The sequence below is a fragment of the Gorilla gorilla genome, chromosome 11 (assembly GCF_029281585.2).
Source record: "Gorilla gorilla gorilla isolate KB3781 chromosome 11, NHGRI_mGorGor1-v2.1_pri, whole genome shotgun sequence".
In the NCBI taxonomy this organism is placed as follows: domain Eukaryota; kingdom Metazoa; phylum Chordata; class Mammalia; order Primates; family Hominidae; genus Gorilla; species Gorilla gorilla.
The window spans coordinates 124,241,196-124,262,711 of NC_073235.2; the positions used below are offsets into that span (position 1 = coordinate 124,241,196).

General features: G+C 41.6%; 1 protein-coding gene across 3 annotated transcripts in view; it reads right to left on the minus strand.

Annotated features, from left to right (window-relative positions):
- The window catches only part of EPHA4 (EPH receptor A4), a 154,567-nt gene extending 133,808 nt beyond the window's left edge, over window positions 1–20,759 (minus strand). Inside the window, exons 1-4 of one of the 3 annotated variants that reach the window (XM_055380552.2) lie at window positions 20,583–20,733; window positions 17,102–17,169; window positions 12,106–12,769; window positions 1,865–8,756 (exon numbers count right to left, since the gene is read on the minus strand). In XM_055380552.2, coding sequence (XP_055236527.1) covers window positions 8,737–8,756; window positions 12,106–12,769; window positions 17,102–17,169; window positions 20,583–20,673 — 843 coding nt within the window. In that variant the 5' untranslated portion in view covers window positions 20,674–20,733 and the 3' untranslated portion in view covers window positions 1,865–8,736. Of the gene's footprint in view, window positions 1–1,864; window positions 8,757–12,105; window positions 12,770–17,101; window positions 17,170–20,582 lie in introns of those variants that run through there. The other 2 variants (XM_055380551.2, XM_063695238.1) reach the window with 2 other exon arrangements.
- Between the last annotated feature and the right edge of the window lie 757 nt (window positions 20,760–21,516).

Below are 21,516 nucleotides of genomic sequence, written 5' to 3' on the forward strand. Positions count from 1 at the left end.
AATAAATTAGGTACTTGGGCTTATTTTAGTTAAGTACACTAACCATTCTTTATCCTATGGAGGAAAACTTCCAAAAGTCAGATCATTTGAGACCATTCAGTGGTTGATTCCAAATCTTTTAAAGACGATTTTCATTCATGCAAAGATAATGTTTTCACTTTTCCATCAACATGAGTTTTTTTCTCTTACAAAAACAACCACACTCTTACCTTGTTTTAGTGTATCAGTGCTAATTTCAGACTCTAGGATACAAGCAGAGAGGCAATTCTAAAAGAGGGTTTGAAAAAGAAACCTGAATATTCATATATTACTTTCAACTGCACTTCTTTGCTGGCACCTCCTTAAAGAACACAGTAATGAAATCTCAATCTCTCCCATTAGTTAATTAGTACCTTTGCACCTTAAGGACTGGAAGCATTACATTGTTAATTATCTGCAAGTCCACGCTCAAAAACCAGCGGCTGCTTATGTCTTCTTTTTCTTATGCATAGGTCTACACAGCCCCTAAAAAAATAAACAAGCCTATCAAACATTCTTCTCTAAGCACAGGCTAAATATTACAAAATGGAGTGCCCTAACAGCTAAAGGTGAATTCAGTCAACTAGTGCCCTTGTATTGATCTCTTATGTCACCCAACACTTTTCTTCTAATCCTCTCCATAATTACATGAACTGCTAAAGCTTTCCTGAAGCTGTCAATTCCTCTTGCATCCATTTTCAAATGGCCAGCGGAGAAGCGATCTGGGCACTAGATCAAGCTGTCAATGTTCCCCACTTGGGCTACTGACAGTCCTCTTGAAGCCTCCTGGCACCTCTGTCAAGGGCCTCCTAGGGTTCTTCAAAACTCTTCTCCCTTGGAAGAGTGCGAGGAGGGTAAAGGAGCCAGAAAGGTATTGATCCATTCTTTTAACATGTTAATTTGCCTGGGGCTGCTTCAGCCATTGCCAAGCTGGGCACTTCAAAAGGAAACTGTTTTTCAAAGTGGAGATGTCTTTTTTAAACACTTACATCTGAAAACAAATGAATCCAAGCCCCAAGTTCACAGTGCAAAGCAAGAGAGGTTGGCCAAACACAAACAGGATAGCTAATATGTAAAAAGATGTCCTAAAATTAATTGATGAATTTTGATCGAGAAATTTGAAAGTTTGAAATGTATTTTAAATGTCTAAAGCCTGTGAATGCATCATAACCAATTAAGATGCAACCTATTTAGTAACATTAGTCTACGGAAGAAAAATTAAGGCTGGTATAATTAAACTGATGTAAAACATTAATAACATTGATATTGATGAATACTTGGGCCTCTCCATAAGTGATGAAAATGGAAAACAAAACTGATTGTTCATTTAATTGCACCTCTAACTGGCAACACATCATGAGGCTAGACAAGAAAAAGGAGGGGTTGGGGAACTGCCACATTATAAAAGTATCTTTGTTTACTGCCTTTGTTATCAGTTTATTATTTCATCAGTGAAACACACAGTAGGGATAAGACTACAAGACATAATTAAGGGCCTAAAGATTGCAAAGTATTACCATATTCAGTTTGTAAAATTCATTTATCAAAAGCAATAATTTGCTTGTAGTTTTCAGCTCAGGTATTTCTGGGGATAGTTAGTTGCGAACGGTTATTAAAGGAAGAAGTCACATAAAAGAGACAGCTGCAATCCTAATGAAGAATCCACTGTGGAAAGCAATAGCTGGGAAACGTGAAGTCTTAAATCAGGGAAGTTCTTGAGGACAAAAGCCCAAGAGAAAAAGCATTCCTAACTGAGCCGAGTCTTAACTGATCATGAGGTTGGCCCATATTTACCTGCCATGGTATTATGGGAGGAAATCAGTATTCTGTTAACCTCTGACCCCTCAGATCTGAAGCAGACAAAGGCCCAATCTGGAGCCCTGGGAGAACATAGCCAAATGTCAAACAGCAGGGAAGCGATTGTTACAGAAACATTTGGCTTGGGCACAGGCAGCTTCATTGGGGCAAACTGCTATTCACAGAAACAAGCCATGAAGAGATAACGCCATAAAATATGAACAACATGGAACCTTTTTCGCCTTGCTTCTAAATTGTTAGCTTTATGGGACTTCATGCTGAACAGTATGAAAAAAATCCAATTTGCTTTGAAGCGCATTAGTCTAACATCCTAATTATTGTTTACATTGCCATTTGCCTTCTATTAAGAATTGAATAATTACCCAGCACTTCATAGTTTAAAAATACAAGCAAACAGGATTATCTGGGTAATTAAGAAACTGTACCACAGCTTTGTACTGGTGCAGAAAATATCTGTAAACGGAAGGGAAATGATAATTATCAATCAACTTACTTCAAATGGTATTTTAAGGATTTTGAGCAATTTGAGATCTGTAACTTATTAAGAAGAGGTTAGTAAGATCACCTTTGAGAAGTGTGGGTCTGTTTAAATCCATCCTGAGAAACAAGAGCCAGATAAGCAGCTGAATTTTCTCATCCGCTAATGACACCAGGGAACACACCATGTAGAGAGAGCATTCTGCTGCTCTTTAATCCTAATAATCCATCCCAAATGGACTTTGAACAGCATCATCAAACTTTGTCAGACCATGTGGAGCAAAACCAAAGCTCTTCCACGTTTAGATGTTGTTTTAACTGACCTTGCTTTTACTTAATTAGACTGCAACGTCTAGCTATGCCCGTTTTCTGCTCTGTGAAATTAGTTTGAACTCAAGTCTAATTGAACTTCAAAAACATTTCATGCAAAGTCCTCTTCTTCTAGTTTATAGAATGCATATATGATCGTGGCCTTTCAGAAGACAGTGCTGGTTTCAACCAGAGTTAAGTTTGTTGGGTAAAATATGCAGTACGCTTGCCTTCCCATTCTAAAAGGAATAAAGGTAAGGTTAAAAAATAAGTAAATTTGGAGACACTGGGGGGAGTGGGGAGGAGGGAGACAGAAACAAAAGACAATATTCAACCAAAAGTGAATCCACAAATATAATAAGAAACAGAATTATAGTCAATACACATTTTAAAGAATTTTATCTGGGGACGTAAGTGAAAATATGAAATCTTAATTGTGATTCTAGGTATGAAGATTGATGTATTCGTTCATAGATGAAGAAACACAGATGAAAATCCCAGTGGTGATTTGTACGTCATAGACTTTAAACATCTACTCACTGATGGCATGAATGGACTCCAGCCCATTAGTGACCTAAGGCCTATTTTCAGAACTTCCTGAGCTCTGACAATTCTTTTTCAAAGAATTGTATCTTTTACTTTACAATTTTTTAAAGCCCTTTGTTGGGACACTTCTGAACATTCCTAGCATAATCTGAATAGTGCCATCCCCTCCCACCTCAGAAAGAACAGCAAGATTCCAGCTGAAGCTGTCACTAAACAGACAAGCCAAGGGATTCACCAAGGCTGGGTTCCTTTTCCAAAGGTCAGAATGAAATGAGCAGCAGGGACTTGGGTTATTTTGCATGGGGCAGGGGGGCCGGAGAGTGACAACCAGCCACACTGGGGGCAGAGGGTGCATAAAAAGAGCCCTGTGCAAATAGTCTCCTCTCTGCCTCCCACCCCTGATCTCTGGAAGCATTCAAATCAAAACCGAATTAATTTGCATGGTGTCTGAATCACTGGGCTCTGCATAAACAGAAGGAGATTTTGGCTGGGGTTTCCAAAGGAAGCCCTCATTGCCTTTGTGAAAGGGGGAAATGGGTGTGCTGTTTTGCATGAGGGCGAATACAGAATATGCAAATGAAGAATCTGCTGCCTGGAACTGCAGGGCTGGGCAGACAGCTGACGACCTGCATTCACCCAGAAAAGGCTGGGGTCTCCAAAGGGAGTTGTAAGCAGTACCAACATGTGTGTTTCCCAGGAAAAAGAAATAGACCCTGAATATTCATAAAATGTTCATTTAGTCATGGGATTCTTAATCACCCTCCAGATCATGGAACCAAGTGACCTCACCTGTTCTCCCCAAAACAGCTCAGAGGTACCAGCTGTAACAGGATACAGGGAGAAAGCTTTTATGCCTTAAGTGAAAAAGATACAGTCTCTCGGGGTCCAGGGGACAGCTGAGGCCTTCTTTAATCATTCCTTCTCACGAGCACAGTAAAACTAAAGGGAGCACTGAGCCATGTTATTGGACACAGATAACCAGTTTTTAAAAAGCCAAGAGCTATAAATTGCTGCCTAATTTTATAGAAACGTCTAAAGGGTTGAGTAAATAAAATGTCATTCTTCTAAACTACCTAAGTCTCCCAGATTATGAAAAAGTTTTTAGAGCTTTATTTCATTTTCATTTTTAAAGCCTCTCCATGACCTGCAGAAGTGCAGTCTGTGTTACCTTCCGAAGAAACTAAAAAGTGATGGACTAGGTGCAGTGGTTCTCAACATTTTCGGCCTCAGAACCGAACTCTCAAACATTTTATACTCTCAAAAATTATTGAGAATGTTTTCGTGTGTGTGAGTTATAACTACTAATATTTACCAATACAAATTGAAACTGAAAAATAAATTTTTAAATTATTTTTAATTCATTGAAAAATAACAATTAATGCATTACATGTTAACACAAATAGCATATTTTAAACACTGTTGTCCAAAACAAAAGTAAACTTAGTGAGAAAAGTGACATTGTTTTACTACTTTCTTTCTTTCTTTTTTGAGACAGTCTCGCTGTATCGCCCAGGCTGCAGTGCAGTGGTGAGATCTTGGTTCAATACAACCTCCACCTCCCGGGTTCAAATGATTCTCCTGGCTCAGCCTACTGAGTAGCTGGAACTACAGGCTCACACCACCATGCCCAGCTAATTTTTGTATTTTTTTTTTTTTTTTTTTTTAGTAGAGATGGGGTTTCAACATATTGGTCAGGCTGGTCTTAAACTCCTGACCTCCTGATCCACCTGCCTCAGCCTCCCAAAGTGCTGGGATTACAGGCGCGAGCCACTGCGCCCAGACACTACTTTTTTTTTTCCTATTCTTGAATGTCTGGCTTAATAGAGGACAACCAGATTCTTTTACAGTAGTCTCCTCATATCCATGATTTGGCTTTCTGTGGTTTTGCCTACCGAAGGTACAGTACAGTAAGATATTTTTGAGAACGGGATAGAGAAAACGATAGAGGCTATATTCATATAATTTTTATTAAGATATATTGTTATAATTGTTCTATTTTATTATTGTTGTTGGCATTCTCTTACTGTGCTTAATCTATAACTTAAACTTTAGCATAGGTACATATGTATAGGAAAAAAACATAATGTATAAGGGTTTGGTACTATTTGAGCTTTCAGCATCTATTGAGGGTCTTGGAACATATCCTCCAAAGTTAAAGGGGATCACTGTATTTGCTTCTGTATTCAACTTAATAACATTATCATACATCAGTTAGCTTCTGGAAAACTCCACTGTTCACTCATGAGAGAATTAGAAAAAAAGGCAAATAACATCTTAGTGTTATTAAGAAAGTTTTGACCTTGCAGACCACATGAAAGGGTCTTGGGGAACATAGCTGGACCACATGGAGAACCACAGTGACTTGGGGCACAGAGGATTGGATCAATGTAGACAAGACCAGCCATTTGGTACCATCCCTTCACTCTTCCCTGTATTTGTCACCATTGCCTCCTCAAAAGATCAAAACCAACCAAACAAAAAACTCTCTACTCTAGAACCTAAATGAAATGGTTTCTTTGTTGGATTGATCAAACAGCTCATATTGTCACCATATTTCTATCTAACAACAATAAAAATAAGAGTAACAATTTTCACTTTCTAAGCATTTTAATGATTCTAGGCACTGTGCCAGGCCCTTTATACATTCATGCATATATGTGTGTCATATATAATAAGATACTATTGCCACCAATTTGCAAACGTGAACTTGAGTTTAGGGAAGCTAAGTTAGTGTCTACGATTGCACATCTGATTAAGTGGCTCAACTCCAAAGGCAGTTCTTGGCCATTTTGTGCTAACTGTATATTAACTTCATGTGCTGCAGAGAATTTTGAAGGTTCAGATGTAAAGAAGATTCATAAACACGATTTAAAAAGGACCCAATTGAGGAGAAATCATGAACAAGGACCTCATTAATACATTAGTCACATGCAAAGATTTTAACATATCATATTGATTCCGTGAAACATAACTCCACCAAATAATCGATGTTACTACTTTGGTTATGCCTAATGCTCCCCCCACTGACATTCTCATAAGGAAGTTCTACTAAATTCATATGTCCAAGATAAAGGCAGAAAAATAGCAAAGCAAGGTTAATCATTCAATGTTTTAACAAAAATATACATGTATGATTACACATTAAAGTGTTAGTTTAAAAATATTACTAGGAAATACTGAGACAACCTAGAGAGCTACCAATAACGAAAAGATTAAATAAAGCATGGTATACTTATACTACAGAATATTCATCTTCAATGAAGGAGAATTAAGAAAAGCTATATTCTCTAATATACAGTGATACCTATGACAGTCAAGCATCATAAAAACAGGATGACAATTACAAGGATGATTCCACCTATTATTTTAAAAATACATGTATATGGCTATATTTGAGTTGCCTGCCAAATTGTGAAAAATGGTAACTTGTAAAATGTTGGAGTAAGCTTTTGAAAACTGTGTGTGTGTGTATGTATGGGTGGGTGTGGGTGTGTGTGTGTGGGCAGGGAATGGTAGACTTACAATTTTTACTTTATGTAATTCTATATGAGAAATTTATCTGACAAGCATGCAGTCCTTCCCTAATGTTAAATTTACCAATTACCCGTTCCCCCCCGCCGCCATTAACTAGTAAAATTCAGTTATGTGAAAGTCAAACTTCTATCCTGACCACCCCTGCTTTGCACAGCAGTAACTGAAAAACCACTTAAGAAGGCTTTTTCCTAGAGGCTCAAATCTTAACAGAATAATTATGTCTTAATTCATTTCTGAAAGATACAAGGAAGCTCAGTTAGACTAAAATAAGTCATCAAATCTTGAATACCATATTCAAAAATCCCTAACTGAGATAATTTCTATGTGATGCTTTGGTGAACCCCAAATAGAGACTATTGCATGATTCACACTCGCAAAGGCAGCCTGGTCACACAAAGAGGAAAAAAAAAGTATATCAGAAAAAGGACAATAATTAAACGCTGCTCTCTTATAGATAAAGAATTACATTTTTTCAATGATCACAGCCATGCTTCAAAGCCGAAGATAAAAGCAGCCATGTGATTCAAGCAATTGATTCTTAATGATACGATTCAAAGGTAGAGGAAAAATTTCAACAGTGCAAAGGATATGGAAGGAGCATCTCTGTGAACTAGATTTTAAATATTTCCTTTCCATTACTTCTTTCTCCTAAGCTCCTTCTATAGTATAGTTGAAAAAAGAAAGTAATCATTTTTTTGACATAGCTCTCATCCTCTTTTCAGAGCACAAGTCTGTTTATTTTAAAACCGTTGGAACAGTTCTATCTTGTTCTTTCTTTAAAAAGCTTTTAATATGATACCTTTTGTTGATATGAGTACATTTTAATACTGATGACCTCAATATACAACAAAATTGTATACTTCTGCAAGGCTTGATTCTTACCTAGCTTAATTTTGTCATAGTTGTAATTGGCCTTAAGAGTGACTCCAAAAGAATGTTTTTATTGGTATTATTTTTTATATGTATGCTCTGAAAACTGCTGATTAATATTTCCCAAAGAGAAAATCTGGAGCTCTCCTTTCATTTTTCAGCTTTTTAATTAAGCAAAAAATACGCTAATAACGAATCTTTTTGGCTGGGTGAGGTGGCTCACACCTGTAATCCCAGCACTTTTAGAGGCTGAGGTAGGATCACTTGAGGCCAGGAGTTCAAGACCAGCCTAGGCAACAGAGTGAGACTTCATCTCTTATGTTAAAAAACAAATAATAAAAAATAAATTTAAAAAAATTTAATGGAATATTTTCCTCTCTTCCTTCTGCTTACTATTTCTAAAGTGATGAAAACAGTCCTGTAAAACATCTGGAACATTTCTTCATTAGGGGTATGTCTGTCCGGAAGGAGATGTCTGAAGTGGATTTTGTTTCCTTTTTCCAACAGTCTGATGTGGCCTGGAAGCAGGACTAACTAGAATCATTATATTATCCTCTGCATCCAATCACTAGGCAAGTTCAAAGGGCTGCTAACTCCTGGGATACATTCTCCTTAAGAAGATGGGTAAGTAGCTCACACACATTGTTGTTCTACTGAGACCAAGCCAAATCATTTCAGAAAATGTTATTCAAGAGCAGAATGAACTTGCGGCTGCTTCAGAGGGCAAAGCTACCATCCCCCTGCCCTCATCCTTCCTCTCCATTAGCATGTACTGCTGGGGGTAGGAACTGCAAGAGGAAGTGTAGTTCTGTCCCCAAGGTCCTTTGACGACTCAGTGGATGATCAGGGTTAGAGTCAAACAACAGCACACCCCAGGCCCCCGCCCGCCCTGCCCATTTTTGCCCAAGGATCCTTTGTCAAACATTTAAGATCTTAATCAATCTTCCCTCTGACCTCCTGGACCCCAAGGAAGATGGATGAGGAAGTAGGTGACCTTTCACCTGTTCTTCTATTTGTCCTGCCACAGTAGAACCATTGAAAAGACAATTGGGGAGGAACCTGCTGCCAGAGTTCTGAAGACTTGGCCAGTTTTCCTTTATATTCCTTCTTAAGCTTTCTTTACACCCTCTTTCTTGTCCTACCCACAAGTCACTTTTCGCTCGTTCAAAGGAAGTTTCTCTTTCCTATCGAGGAGGAAAAAAAAATGACATACTCCATATAATATTTTCAATACAAAGTGTGAAAATGTATATTATTATTTGTTAGGGCAAAGGAGAGAGATGCTTCCTATCTTTAGCCTTGATATCAAGGAGTGGTCAGGGGATGGATTTTCCTTCTACTATTTCAACTCAACGCTCTTAAAAGTCAATAGCTATGACCTTGGGAAGAGCACAATGACAACAGAAATGCTAGTATCAAGTTGTTGCATGATCTATGAGGTGACTTTTACCAATCTTACAACCCCAAGTCCTCATTGCAAGTCTGTAAACTAAATATAACTATTATCATCCCATTTTATGGATGAACAAACCAAGGCTCACAGGGCTTAAGAAACATGCTCAAGGTCATCTAGCTAAGTGACCAAATTCATACATCTTTCCTTGTCTCTATATTATTTCCATTGTGCCTGGGTGCTACTCTTGATGCCTGTCATGATGTCAAGGATAGGGCCAACTGTTTTTATTACTCCTAAGACTTTTAGAGTCTCAAGTCATCTTTTAAAAGTCTCACTCTGGCGGGGCGCGGTGGCTCACGCCTGTAATCCCAGCACTTTGGGAGGCCAAGGCGGGTGGATCACGAGGTCAGGAGATGGAGACCATCCTGGCTAACACGGTGAAACCCCGTCTCTACTAAAAATACAAAAAATTAGCCAGGCGTGGTGGCGGGCGCCTGTAGTCCCAGCTACTTGTGAGGCTGAGGCAGGAGAATGGAGTGAACCCGGGAGGCAGAGCTTGCAGTGAGCCAAGATCGCGCCACTGCACTCCAGCCTGGGCGACGGAGCTAGACTCCATCTCAAAATAAATAAATAAATAAATAAATAAATAAATAAATAAATAAATAAAGTCTCACTCAAGCTTGGAATCCTTTGTCATTCAAGTTTTTTCTTACCTAACTACATCAGAAATTTTTACATGGCAATAACAGAAACAAACAACCAAAGTGCAAGGTCTTGTGCAAAAAGTGTCTTGAAAGAGTCAATCATTTTATTAGCAGAAAAAAAAGCAAAATAACAAAAACAAAAAGAAAACAAAAAACAAAAAACAAAAACAAACCTGGTTGACACACCCGAAAACACTGAAGTTTCTCAAAAACGACTCAATCCACCTTCTGCTGTGAAATATCTGGCCTCATGTTAGGAACAGCTTGCTCGGAAGTGGACTAGATTTGAAACCCTAAATTCCTCCCCTTCGAGGACCCACGTGATTAACTGGATCCCCCAAGACTATTTCCATAAAGCAAACCAGAAAAATGTTCGATTGCTTTTATATCCACTTTGCCCACCATCTTTTTCTCTTTTCTTTCTAATTTTGGTTGTAAAAATGTCAAGGAGTTTCACAATGTAGCAATGTATGAGTTACTAGGCTCTGTGACAATTGAAAATCAATGACATTAGATACACGAAGATGTGCTAATGCTGAGAGTGAACATTTTAGCAGGAAATGGAAGCCAATGTTGTTTTTTTAAAAATATATATAAGAATCTTGACATGTGAAGATGTGCAACTCCTGTCTTACAAAATGGAAAAGGCAGAATAATTTACTCTAAAATGTGATGGCATGTCATTGCCCTGCTCATTTCACTGTTCCTATGATCATAGTAATTTAGTTGCCAGTAACAATGCACTCACATATTTTCTTATATTAATACCAGAATATACTTTGGGTTATCAATTCAGTACAGCTTATCTAGTAGTTGCTAAGTCAAGAGCAAACCAAAAATCGAGGCCTTAATCTTTATTTTAAAAATCCTTAAATTCCAACTTGTAAACTTTTAAATTTACACATTTCCTTTTTGTTTTTTTTGAATTTTTAACACTGAGTCAACAGAAAAGATAGCCACTCTTTTTTCTATTTACCACAAAATGAAAGAACATTCACTGTTAGTTACTCCTAGAAATAACTATAGCTAAGCAGGAATGCCACTTCAGAAAAGTGTAAACTATGAATGGAGTAACGTGTAACTTTATGACACTAAATCACCAAAAAATGCAATTTTCTTCAGGTTCTAACTGGATTTTCAGTCAATCAAGTGGATTGCCCCATAGTTAATCCCACCCTGTCATTAAAATGGTTGAAATGCCAGACAAATTGTTTGGCAGTCAGTTAATTCAGGCCCTTTAACCACCAAATCAGATGAACCATGTGGCAATGCCATCTACAGCTCAACAATTACCCGGAGAAAAGATTAATCTGATTGTTCCATACATGAGACCAGAATTACATTCCAACTATTTAGTAGTAACCATAACGGGATTGGCAGCCGCAGACTGTTGATAACTACATTATAAAAACAAGTATCAAGCAAGACAAAAACTTGGAATAAAAGATATTTTTGAGTCTTATTTCACACATGACAAACAATCTGTATAAATAGGAATTACTCTCATCTCTTACTCAGATATAAAGTTTCTGTAAAGCAAAGGACTTTATACACTCCCCAGTATTCTGACAGGAAGGGGTAAAAAAGCAAGAATCAATCGCATACACTGAACCTTAGGTGAGAAAAAAAAATCCACTTAGTAATATGGTAAGTAGTAATTAATATGATAAAAATACATAGATTTCTTCAAAAACTCAATAACTGAAATCAATACCAAATTGGGTCACAATTTGCTAGTGCTTCTGACCACAGATCAAATAAGAAGACTCTTGCTTGCTTAATTACCACCTCCTAAGAGAAATAAAGAGGTCTTTCATCAAGATTAATTTCATTTAGAGAACCCATCGGTGGGTGCTCAGGGAACAGAATGTACTTGAAGCAATGTCACTCCACTTTGTTGGGTCGTATCTCCACCGGTCCACAAGGCAGAAAGAAAAAATGGACTTCCTTCACTCGATTTTAGTCAGTGGGAGGGAACTGGAACAACTTAATCCTAATTTCACATTTAGATCATTCACGCACTTATGCAGAAGACGGGAGATATTTACAATCTTTGTCATTTTACCAAGTCCATAGACAGGAAAACTATGGCTCAAAAATGTGTCCGCCCTCTTTAAGTAAGGATCAATCAAGGCTGTTTCTTCAGCTTGTTCATTTACATTTCAGAGGGCGCATCAAGCCAGTTCAGATATAAGTGCCTGTTAGCAAATGTGTTTGGCTTTCTGCTGATTACAGCAGCATCATTTATTTTGTCAGTATTAGAAACGTCTTAGCTTTGCCACCTGGAGCTACAGCACTTACTCATTAGACCCCTATGTCCCACCACATCCCACAGGGGCTACTAATTACTGGCTTTACTCCATTTAGTCTCATCTCTGATTTAATTACTCGCACTAAGCCCCAGTGAAAAAACTACAATATGGACCCTCTTACCTTGGCATTCTCCGCTCCGCTCCTCATGCCCAGCGTTGCATAGGCAGTTGCCAATGGGTACCAGCCATTCACCATCTGCCCCACAGTACATTTTTGGCACATCCTTCTCTTCTGAGTTGTTGACACATGAGCCTCGAACTTCCACCAGGGAAGACGTATCAGCCCCTGTGATGGTGTCAGGAAACTGGGCCAGATTGCGGACTGTGAGTGGACACTTTTTATAGAACACACGGACTGAGACCAGGGCGATGCAGGCCCCCACATCCTGAAAAGCCAGGTAAAACCCCTTTTTGCTTAATGGCCCTACATCCCGGATCTCGGTGTTCAGCTTCATGATTCTGTCACCAATGTCCACTTGGGTGAAGCTCTCATCAGCAGCAATGGTGTCAATTTTGACAAACTGGTTCTCTCTGATGAAACGCTCTTTGTCGTTGTCTGATTCATAGTAGTACAGGTTAAACGTCTCCTTGCAAGTCCCCATGACGCCCGGAAGACTATTGCAGTCCCTCAAGGTGAATTTAATCTCAATATACACCCTCTGAGCCCCTTCTCGGGTGATCCAATCAGTTCGTAGCCAGTTATTCTGGCTGGGTTCCATCACATTGCACACTTGGTAGGTTCGGATTGGTGTATTTTTTTCATCCATGATACTCACTTCCTCCCACTGCAAAGATCCAAAGCAGATGTATCAACTACAAAGTTTCATCATGCAGTGATTTGTCAATCCCATTTTATTCTCATAGGACACCTGATTATTTTTCTTTCAATAATGAAGCAAACTACTGAGCACCAATCATCACTAATAAACGATCTTATGGGAGATAAGACAATATTTTATTGAGGAAGTTTTTTTTGTTTGTTTTTTTAATTGTTTCAAGCTTTTGCCTGAAATCCAGAGGCAATGGTGGATTTACTGCTTGTGAGTTCTCGGCAGTTCCTTGTGGTGGTCCAACAACCTCAAATTCACCTATTACAACAGCTACAATTTCAAGTGGCAACAGTTCAAATTTACTCATAAAGGAAAAACTAGTATGTGTATTGTTTCAACCACTGAGCAGAGACCTGCAAATTAAGGGCAGGAAGAGCAGAGCTTGCCAAAGGAAGACAATTATCAGTTAATTAGTAGTGCTCCTGTCAGAACTTTGCTCTCTAATACCTTAAAAAAAAAAAAAAAAAAAAGGCAATTGATTTTTTTGGCACCCTCACTACTCTTTAAAGGTGAAAAGAAAATCCCACCATTCTGGTTTCAGTAATCCTAGGAAGACAAGGAGTAAATTTTATGGCTGGATTTCTCAAATATGCTATCATTTATAACAGTAGACAACTTTTCAAGACTGTGTATTCAATTAAAAAATTTGTACGTGTTCTCATTTTTAAAACATAGACAAATAACAAAACTAGAAAACAGACATGCTTTGCTTCTAACTCTTCCATGGACATTAAAAATAAAATAGCAAGTGGTGTTTATGACTGAAGGCCCAAGAAAATGAAAGGAGATGGTACCATTTTCTTTGCATTCCACTTCCTAACACAAAGAATCTAATGGTAGGACAACTTGTGTCTACCACTGTGACTAAAAGTTTCACTGTCATTATAGCTTTTAAAAATAATCCTAAAAGCAGCAAAACTTTTGGGACTCCTACTAAGCTGGTAGGCAGCCTCAAATTCTTCATTAACATATACAGTAATGCATTGATACAGATCTGTTATAAATCAGCTTAAGTATTTAACAAACATATGAATATAATTAGAAGGAACAAAAGATAGTTTTTCTAAAAAATTGTATTCTGTAATAGCTCCACGTAAAGCTCCATGCAGTCCAATGAAGTACATAGAATCATAATGTATCTTTTAACAGGTTTCCCAACTATGCACTGGCAAACTATTAATGGATGGAAATGTTACTATGTGAAGGACCATAAGCCATAAAATTCTGTATCCTTTTCATCTGCTACCATTATAAAAGCTGAAACTAGCAGGGGTAAGTGCCCTGTGGTGATGAAAATTTCTTTTTATCCAGTAAGCAATAAAATCACCAGTAATTTACTTATTTTAGGAAATTCATGTAAATCCAAAAATAGATTCCCATCTTCAAAAAAACCTACTCAGCATGCTTCTCTTCTCAGAACAATGGGAATTTGGAAAAACACATTTATCAATGAAGGCACATAGGGTATCTCTACAGAGTTCATGCAGGATAATTCAGGTCTAATATGAACTTTGCAGCCTGAACGTAATTGTCTAACCACACTGATCAATTCACTAGAACAGTGACAAATCCTGCCTTAGTTTTATATTTCACAGTCAGTGTCAGCAACCAATATACTCTTTTAAGTGAATATTACCAAGAAAGTAGCTTTTTGCTACAACGATGTTATCAGGAGCCATCACTTTCCCTAATTCTCATGTCTTGCTTAGTTGTTCTTATAGACAAACAATGGATTGTCTCTGATTCTAATTTATATTTTCCTTGGTGGTATTGTCAAATCAAGTTGTTTTTTTTTCTTTTTAAACATAACAACAAGAAATAAATGTCATTATCAGACCAAATTACTATCTCAAGTTAACAGTGAATAAAGACATTAAATGTCCTAACTGCAAGCAGATTTTAGAATGATCAAGACTCAATATGTTTTACTCTCAGCTAGAAAGAACTTTTTAAAGACAATCAATCCATTCCTCATTGATAGAAACCCAATTCATTCCTTTGCTCTAATCCTGAAAAAGTCCTCGTCAACTATAAAATCTAGAGATTAATTAAACTTTATAACTTGACACAATTTCTCAGTGGCTACTATGTATTTTGGAATGACTAATTCTTTTATATACAAATAAAATTATTTATCTTACAATAATGCTTAAAATGTTACATGCCTAATATTTAAGGAAAAGAAAAAAAAACTTGCTTATATCCAGCCCATTAAAAGTACTGGGTCGTATACAGTCAGCTCTGCATAGTTTTAAATAGACTTCAAGTCAACCAAGATAAGTTTTGTGTCTAGAAAAAGTGACCAGGTGCTCTTTCAGCAGCGGAGGAGAAGGAGGAGGAGGAGGAGGAGGAGGAGGAGGAGGAGGAGGAGGAGGAGGAGGAGGAGGAGGAGGAGGGGGAGGGGGAGGGGGAGGGGGAGGGGGGAGGAGGAGGGGGAGGGGGAGGAGGGGGAGGGGGGGAGGAGGAGGAGGAGGAGGAGGGGGAGGGGGGGGAGGAGGAGGAGGAGGAGGAGGAGGAGGAGAAGAAGAAGAAGAAGAAGAAGAAGAAGAAGAAGAAGAAGAAGAAGAAGAAGAAGAAGAAAAGATGTCTGCAGCATATTAAATTGCAACAAAAGCTTTCCAGAAACTAGATAGACTATGGACTGTACCCTAAAATGTGTCAGTCCTTGCTGTCATATAGCTCACACATATATTTAGTGAAACAAGTCAGGTTCAAAATTTGATTAGATGTATATACTCTCTTCAAACTTAAAAGCAGCCAGTAAGAAAAATAAGGCTCACTGAATTTATTAATACAAGTACTGACACTTTCCATCCTTAATTTTACCAGCAGTTCTAATACATTTTAACCTACCAAGCAATACCCCTGGTACATGTAGCCTGGGAAAGCCTCGCCTGAATCAGTGACCTTTCCAGGGTATAGGATTAACAATGAGTCTGACTCTCACCAAGATAAAGCCGTACCTTTCTTCACATTCAAAGGATGAGGGCAATTGCCTGCAATCAGTGGTGAATACAGCCTGTCTACACTGCCAGAGGCCTGCCAATCACTCCTCCCTCCTTTAAAAAGATGGTTTTAAGGGCAGACTGGAATTTTTCAGGAGAGAACAAACCAATGGCAGTCAAGTTCAGGCAGAAAAAAATAGGAAGACAGGGCAATCTGTTTTATTTCAGGTGGATTACAAAATCCGTTTGCAACAAGACAGCCTAAAATTCTCCATTTTCATGATTATTTTCTTGCTTAGTCTTAGTTCTGAAATATGTCCTTGATAGCAGACTCTATGAATCTTTAATTTAAAATCCTTCATTCTTTATTCAATGGACCGGTGTGGAGCCCACGCCTGGTTCTAGCATTACAATTTTTGCCTAGTAAAAACTCCTAATCTTTCACCTCCATTGTTTTTAATCAATGGACTCAGCCATAAACTATCAAGCCTGTGAAGGTAGGATGATTTGTTTAATTTTAAAAGGATTTGAGAGTTATTTCAGTTTGGCAGAAGTCAGTTGCATGTTGTACTGTTTTCTTTCCAAAGCTGATTCATTCTGACTGGTTATTTAGGGGGAGTAGGAGAATGTGGCCGTTGACCTAGTAAGATGGAGGCAGTAATGACAAGTATTACAAATTTGAGAATAAATGAAGTGATGCTTTTTTCAGACCTTATAATCCAGCCTACTCAATCCCCAAAGATTCTTCAAGATTACAGACACATAAACTTTTCATATTTAGCACCATTAATGCACAAGCTTAGGGTTTTTTGGACACAAGTTCACATGGCTGTCTCTCAGTGTGCAAGAGAACAGCAGCTGACTTAAGAGTGAGAGCAAGGTACAGAGCCTTCCTGCAGTTCATGCAGGTACAATTAGAAATGTCTTCTCTCTCGTATCTTTATTTATTCTTTTTTTGTTCATCTGGAAGCAGGACAATTGCTCTTAAATTAACCTTGTCAGGACTTCACGGCCATCACAGTAATAGGCATAAATTCTAATTTGGTCCCCGGATCATATTTCCTGTTGGTATTTTAGTTTTAAATAGGCATCTAAGTCTGTGCCTCCACCAGTCTCCTAATTTTGAAACCCCTTTCTGCCCTTTTGGTTTCTAGTTCTTCCATGACAGAGTTATCCAAAGGGAGTATAGGATTTCTCCAACAAAGCGTAATTCACTTCATAGGCCACAGCGGAAATCTGACCCCCTCACCACAATCAACAAGAATCAAGCCATTAGGACTCTCAGAAAGTTGCTAATCACTCCTTTTTTACCCTTTGGATCAGAGAGCAACTCAGGACTTACCCCTCCTTCCAGAGGGCTTGCTATCCACCCAAGTTCTCCCTGAACAGATCTGGAATCCAATAAGGTAACTGCAAAAAACAAAAGAAAAATAGATGAATTTCCAGTTTCAAAAAGCCAATAACACAAAAACCATTTGCCTGAGCGTTTCCATATGTGCTGAGGGTGCGCATATCCAACACTGATCAAAACCTAAACTTGGGCTCACTTATGTAAATAATCATTACTCATTTGATCTTCTCCCCCTCTTTAAATCTGCAGGTTCTTATTTATTTAACTTGCTTAGCATTTAAAATTCCATCCTAGGACTCACTTGATTCATTTTTCTAAAAAGGGTGAATAGAGAATCTGAAGTACAATTCAAAAAGATAAATACATCTATGTAGAGCAGTTACACTCCAGAGCAAAATCTGCATTCATCTCTGTCTGGTAGCTACTAGAAATATTTGTTTTTGCAAGTTTCAGATGACCACATAACTCATCAGGGTAACAGAGCCACTAGTGAATTCTCTCTTCTATCAGAGAGTATCCTATCCAAAGGGTCAGGAAAAGGCTCTCCCTAACATTTTCCCTTCCACAACCAAGTAAATAGTCCCTGAATATGGTATCCGCTGCTTTTTTAAATATCAAAGTTTCAGAAAGAGGGAATGCCAGACGTGCAGAATCAGAAGGCAAATGTACCGAAAGTATTCTCTCTTTCTCAAGATGTGTTGGGGACAATCAGAGACTCGTCTTCCACCCGTAGGAAATCACTGGCTTGAATTTTAGGTATGGAGTGCTGCCTAACGGCTTCAGTGTGCTTGTGCTACACCTAAGAGTGCGTCAAAGCTTGGGGGGAAGGGAGGACAGCCTACCGAGCTGCGGTACCCCGCTCAGGCTAGAAGAGCGCTAGGTAAGGGGAACATCCAAAGGGAGGCAATGAATTCAAAACCTCTCTTTCCCACCGAGATCTGCAGTCCTGGGGGTCGAAAGGCCCACCTCAAAGGAACCACTGGGTTATTAATTTGATCAGCCAGGCTGGCTCTTCAGGCTGGGGGAGGGGTGGGAATAGGGAGCCGCCATCCGTGCTCATGCGCACCCCAACACTCAAGCTTACCCCCAGGCCCGTGGATTCTGCCCACTTTCCCTCTCATTTCACCTCAAAGTCAATGGAGTTAAAAATCAGTCTCTTTCCCCTAGTTTTCCTGGGGAGTCTGAATTCCTGGGGTCTGTTAATGATTTTAAAATGTAGAGCCTTCCCTGGGTCGCTCCCGCCTGGAGTTCCCGCCCCCTTCCCTCCTCTCCTCTCCCCCCCCGCCAACCCCCACCGCAACCATTCTCTTCTCTCTGTCCCTAGAGAAAAGCCCGCTACATCCATTTGGATTTATGTAAGGTGGATTAGGGACACAAAGGAAACAATAAGACCCAATTTACAAAAAAAGGGAGGGAGTAGAAAGGGAGGGTAAAAGGGAGAAAAGGAAACGTGATGGGAATAGAAAGCAACAAAGTGAATTACTTTTTAAGGGGGAGGTGGGGGAGGGGAGGGGAACAGACATCCCTCCCTCCCCTTCAACATTAGCCTAGGGCTCTCAGCGCCTTTTTGTCTTGGGCTCCCAAGTTTTTCTCCCCCCCCCAAAAAAAGGGGGTTTAAAAAAAAGAAAGAAAACAGTCTCTACATCTGGGGCGAGAGAGGTCTCAGGGGACGTCCTAACAAGTGTGTGAAGTGGCCAGGAGAACGCGGGATCCACGATTCCTCTCAGGGGAACGAATAACCCTAGGGACCGAGGGGCGGCGACGGCCGAGATGGCACCAGAACCACCAGAAGCCACGTCGGAAGGAGAGGGGAGATCCAGAGGGCGAGAGAGCGCCCCTTTCCTCCCAAGCGATGTCTGTGGGCAGGTGTATAAATCTCTCAGAGCCTCCGTCTGGAGAGCTCCGGGTACCGGCTGCCCAGCCAAGGCTAAGTTGGTTTTTGGCTCCCTCCTTCGGAACAGAGAAAACGATATATTGCACAGGGATGGATGGACGGATGTCTGGAGAGATGGAAAGATGAATGGATGGAGAGATGGGTGGATGAATGGATGGAGAGATGGGTGGATGAATGGATGGATAAATGGGTGGATGGATGGATAGATGAATGGGTGGATGGATGGAGGGATGGATGGACGGACGGACAGATATATGGATGGATGCATTATGGATGGATGCATGGACGGACGGACGGATGCACGGAGAGATGGATGGATGCATGGATGGATGGATAGACGGATGGACGGACGGATAGATAGATGGATGCCGGAAAGCAGAAGAATGAGAGACGGATGTGAGACTAGATGCACGCAGGCCGGAGCACCAGCATACGCTGGAACAGAGCACGAGCATACACTCGAACACACGCGCACACACTCAGGACATCTGCGCACATACAATCCTCCGCGTCCGCTTCCACGCAGGCATTCGCGCACCTACATACACGCAGTTGCACGCGCGCGCACACACACACAGGCACACACACGCAGACATGCACACACACGCAGACATGCACACACACACCACACATGCAGACATGCACACACACGCAGACATGCACACACACACCACACACACACACACAGTTCGCCTCTCCCTGGGTTTCTCAGAAACTAAATGATCACCGCCCCCCCGCCCCGCCCCACCTCCCGACACAGACACACAGGCACATACAATCCTCCCAGCACGTCCGAACGGATGCACAGAAAACTGAGCACCTAGACGGGTCCCGTCGATCCCGCACGTTAGCTCTAAACTGTGTGCAATTCTGGGGCGAAAAGCTAAAACTCGACTGCGTTCAACTTGCCGGCGGGTTCCCCAAGTCTGTGGGGCGAAGAGCTCGGGCCCCTCAGGCCCGCAATCGCACCCTCGGGGCGCTGGGCTTGGCGAGGAGAAAGGTGTCTGACTCCGGGTGCTAGAAATCAGGTCACTGGCGCCTGACGAGCGGCGCCACGACCGCTGTGCTGCGGAGCAGGCCCCGCAGCCCGGTCCCGAGAAGCGCAGGGCTCGGGAAACTTTGCAGAAACCAGAGCTCGAAAGGCTTTCGCTAGAATCCGGGAGCACCAAGCCTTCACTGTGCTTCAGGCTGCGTTTTCCCCTAGCCGCGGGCTGGCTCAGGAGAGGACGTGGTTCTTGTAATTTTTTTTTTTTTTTTTTTAATCCTGGCGTTGTCTCCCGTGCATCCCCTCGGGGCGCCTCGAGCGGGCCTCTCTGGCGGATGCTGATAAACTTTGGCCTTTGGTTACAAACTTGGACAGACCCGCCGCGTGCACGGGTCACCGCCTCGGGGCAGGCTGTCCTGCGGTTCCCCGCTGCCCCTTCGCCGATCCCCTCGCCTCAGCCCCCTTCTCCCGAATCGGGACGCACCATTCACACTGGGCTCCCCCCGCACCACCTGGCCCTGCGCTCCTGAGGACCCCTCACCCGCGATGGCCCCTCGCTGTCCCCGACCACAGAAAGGCCGTCCCGCTCTTACCTTCATTCGCGGGGTACACCCTGGAACCTGTGACAGCGTCGCAAATCCCGAAGAGACACGAAAATAGGGCGAAATAGAAAATCCCAGCCATGGTTCGCCGGTGCCAACGCTGCTCCTGCCGCTTCTATCCCAGTGGAATAAATGCTTAAGTTAGGAGAGCAGCGGGCTGAAGACATTGCCAAGGGGGCGGGCCCGGCCGGTGACGTGAGCCCGCCAGTCCGGGGCCCGCGGCCAATGGCGGCGCAGACAGGGCGGCCGAGGCCCCGCCTTCACCGCGCAGGGCCCGCCCCAGGGTTCCGCCCCCTCCGGGCTCCACGGGGCGCGCGGTCTCCCGGGGCTCGAGAGGGCGAGCACGGCCGGGTCCCCGCCTCCGCCTGCCGGAGGGAGCCAGCGGGATCCCCCACGTTACCTCGAAAGTCGAGCCCCTGGACGGCGGAGGGACCTTCGAAAAGCTCGGAATTGACCGAGGGGAGCCAGAGAAGAGGTTGGCAACCTTTTCTCCCACCACGGGCGGTTTAAGATGGAGGAAAACGCTCTTTTATTGAAATAAAAGAAGCCTAAGCTGACCTGCGGTTGCTTCTTTAGGAGGGTCGACGTGTCTGCGTCCAGCGCGCCCGGGCTGAGCTGCAGACGCGCGCCTGCCACCGCCAACCTCTGCCACCTTGCCCTGTTTTGTCTTTATGGCGTTTCCCCCTCTGAAATACTCTTTGCGGGGAGTTTTGTGGCTCTATCACTCGCTTCTTCCCTGGCTCCCCAGATGCTTGGAGAGCGGGGACCTACTTGGTCCCCAACGTCCAGCCCGCAGCAGGACTCCGTCACTGTCTCCAGAGACAGAACGAATGACTTTCTAGCAGTAAGGAAGTCCCCGCTGGCCCCGTCCCCCTGCACACGCCGTGGACCTCGCCCAGGGCCCAGGACGCCCCGAGACGGCCTT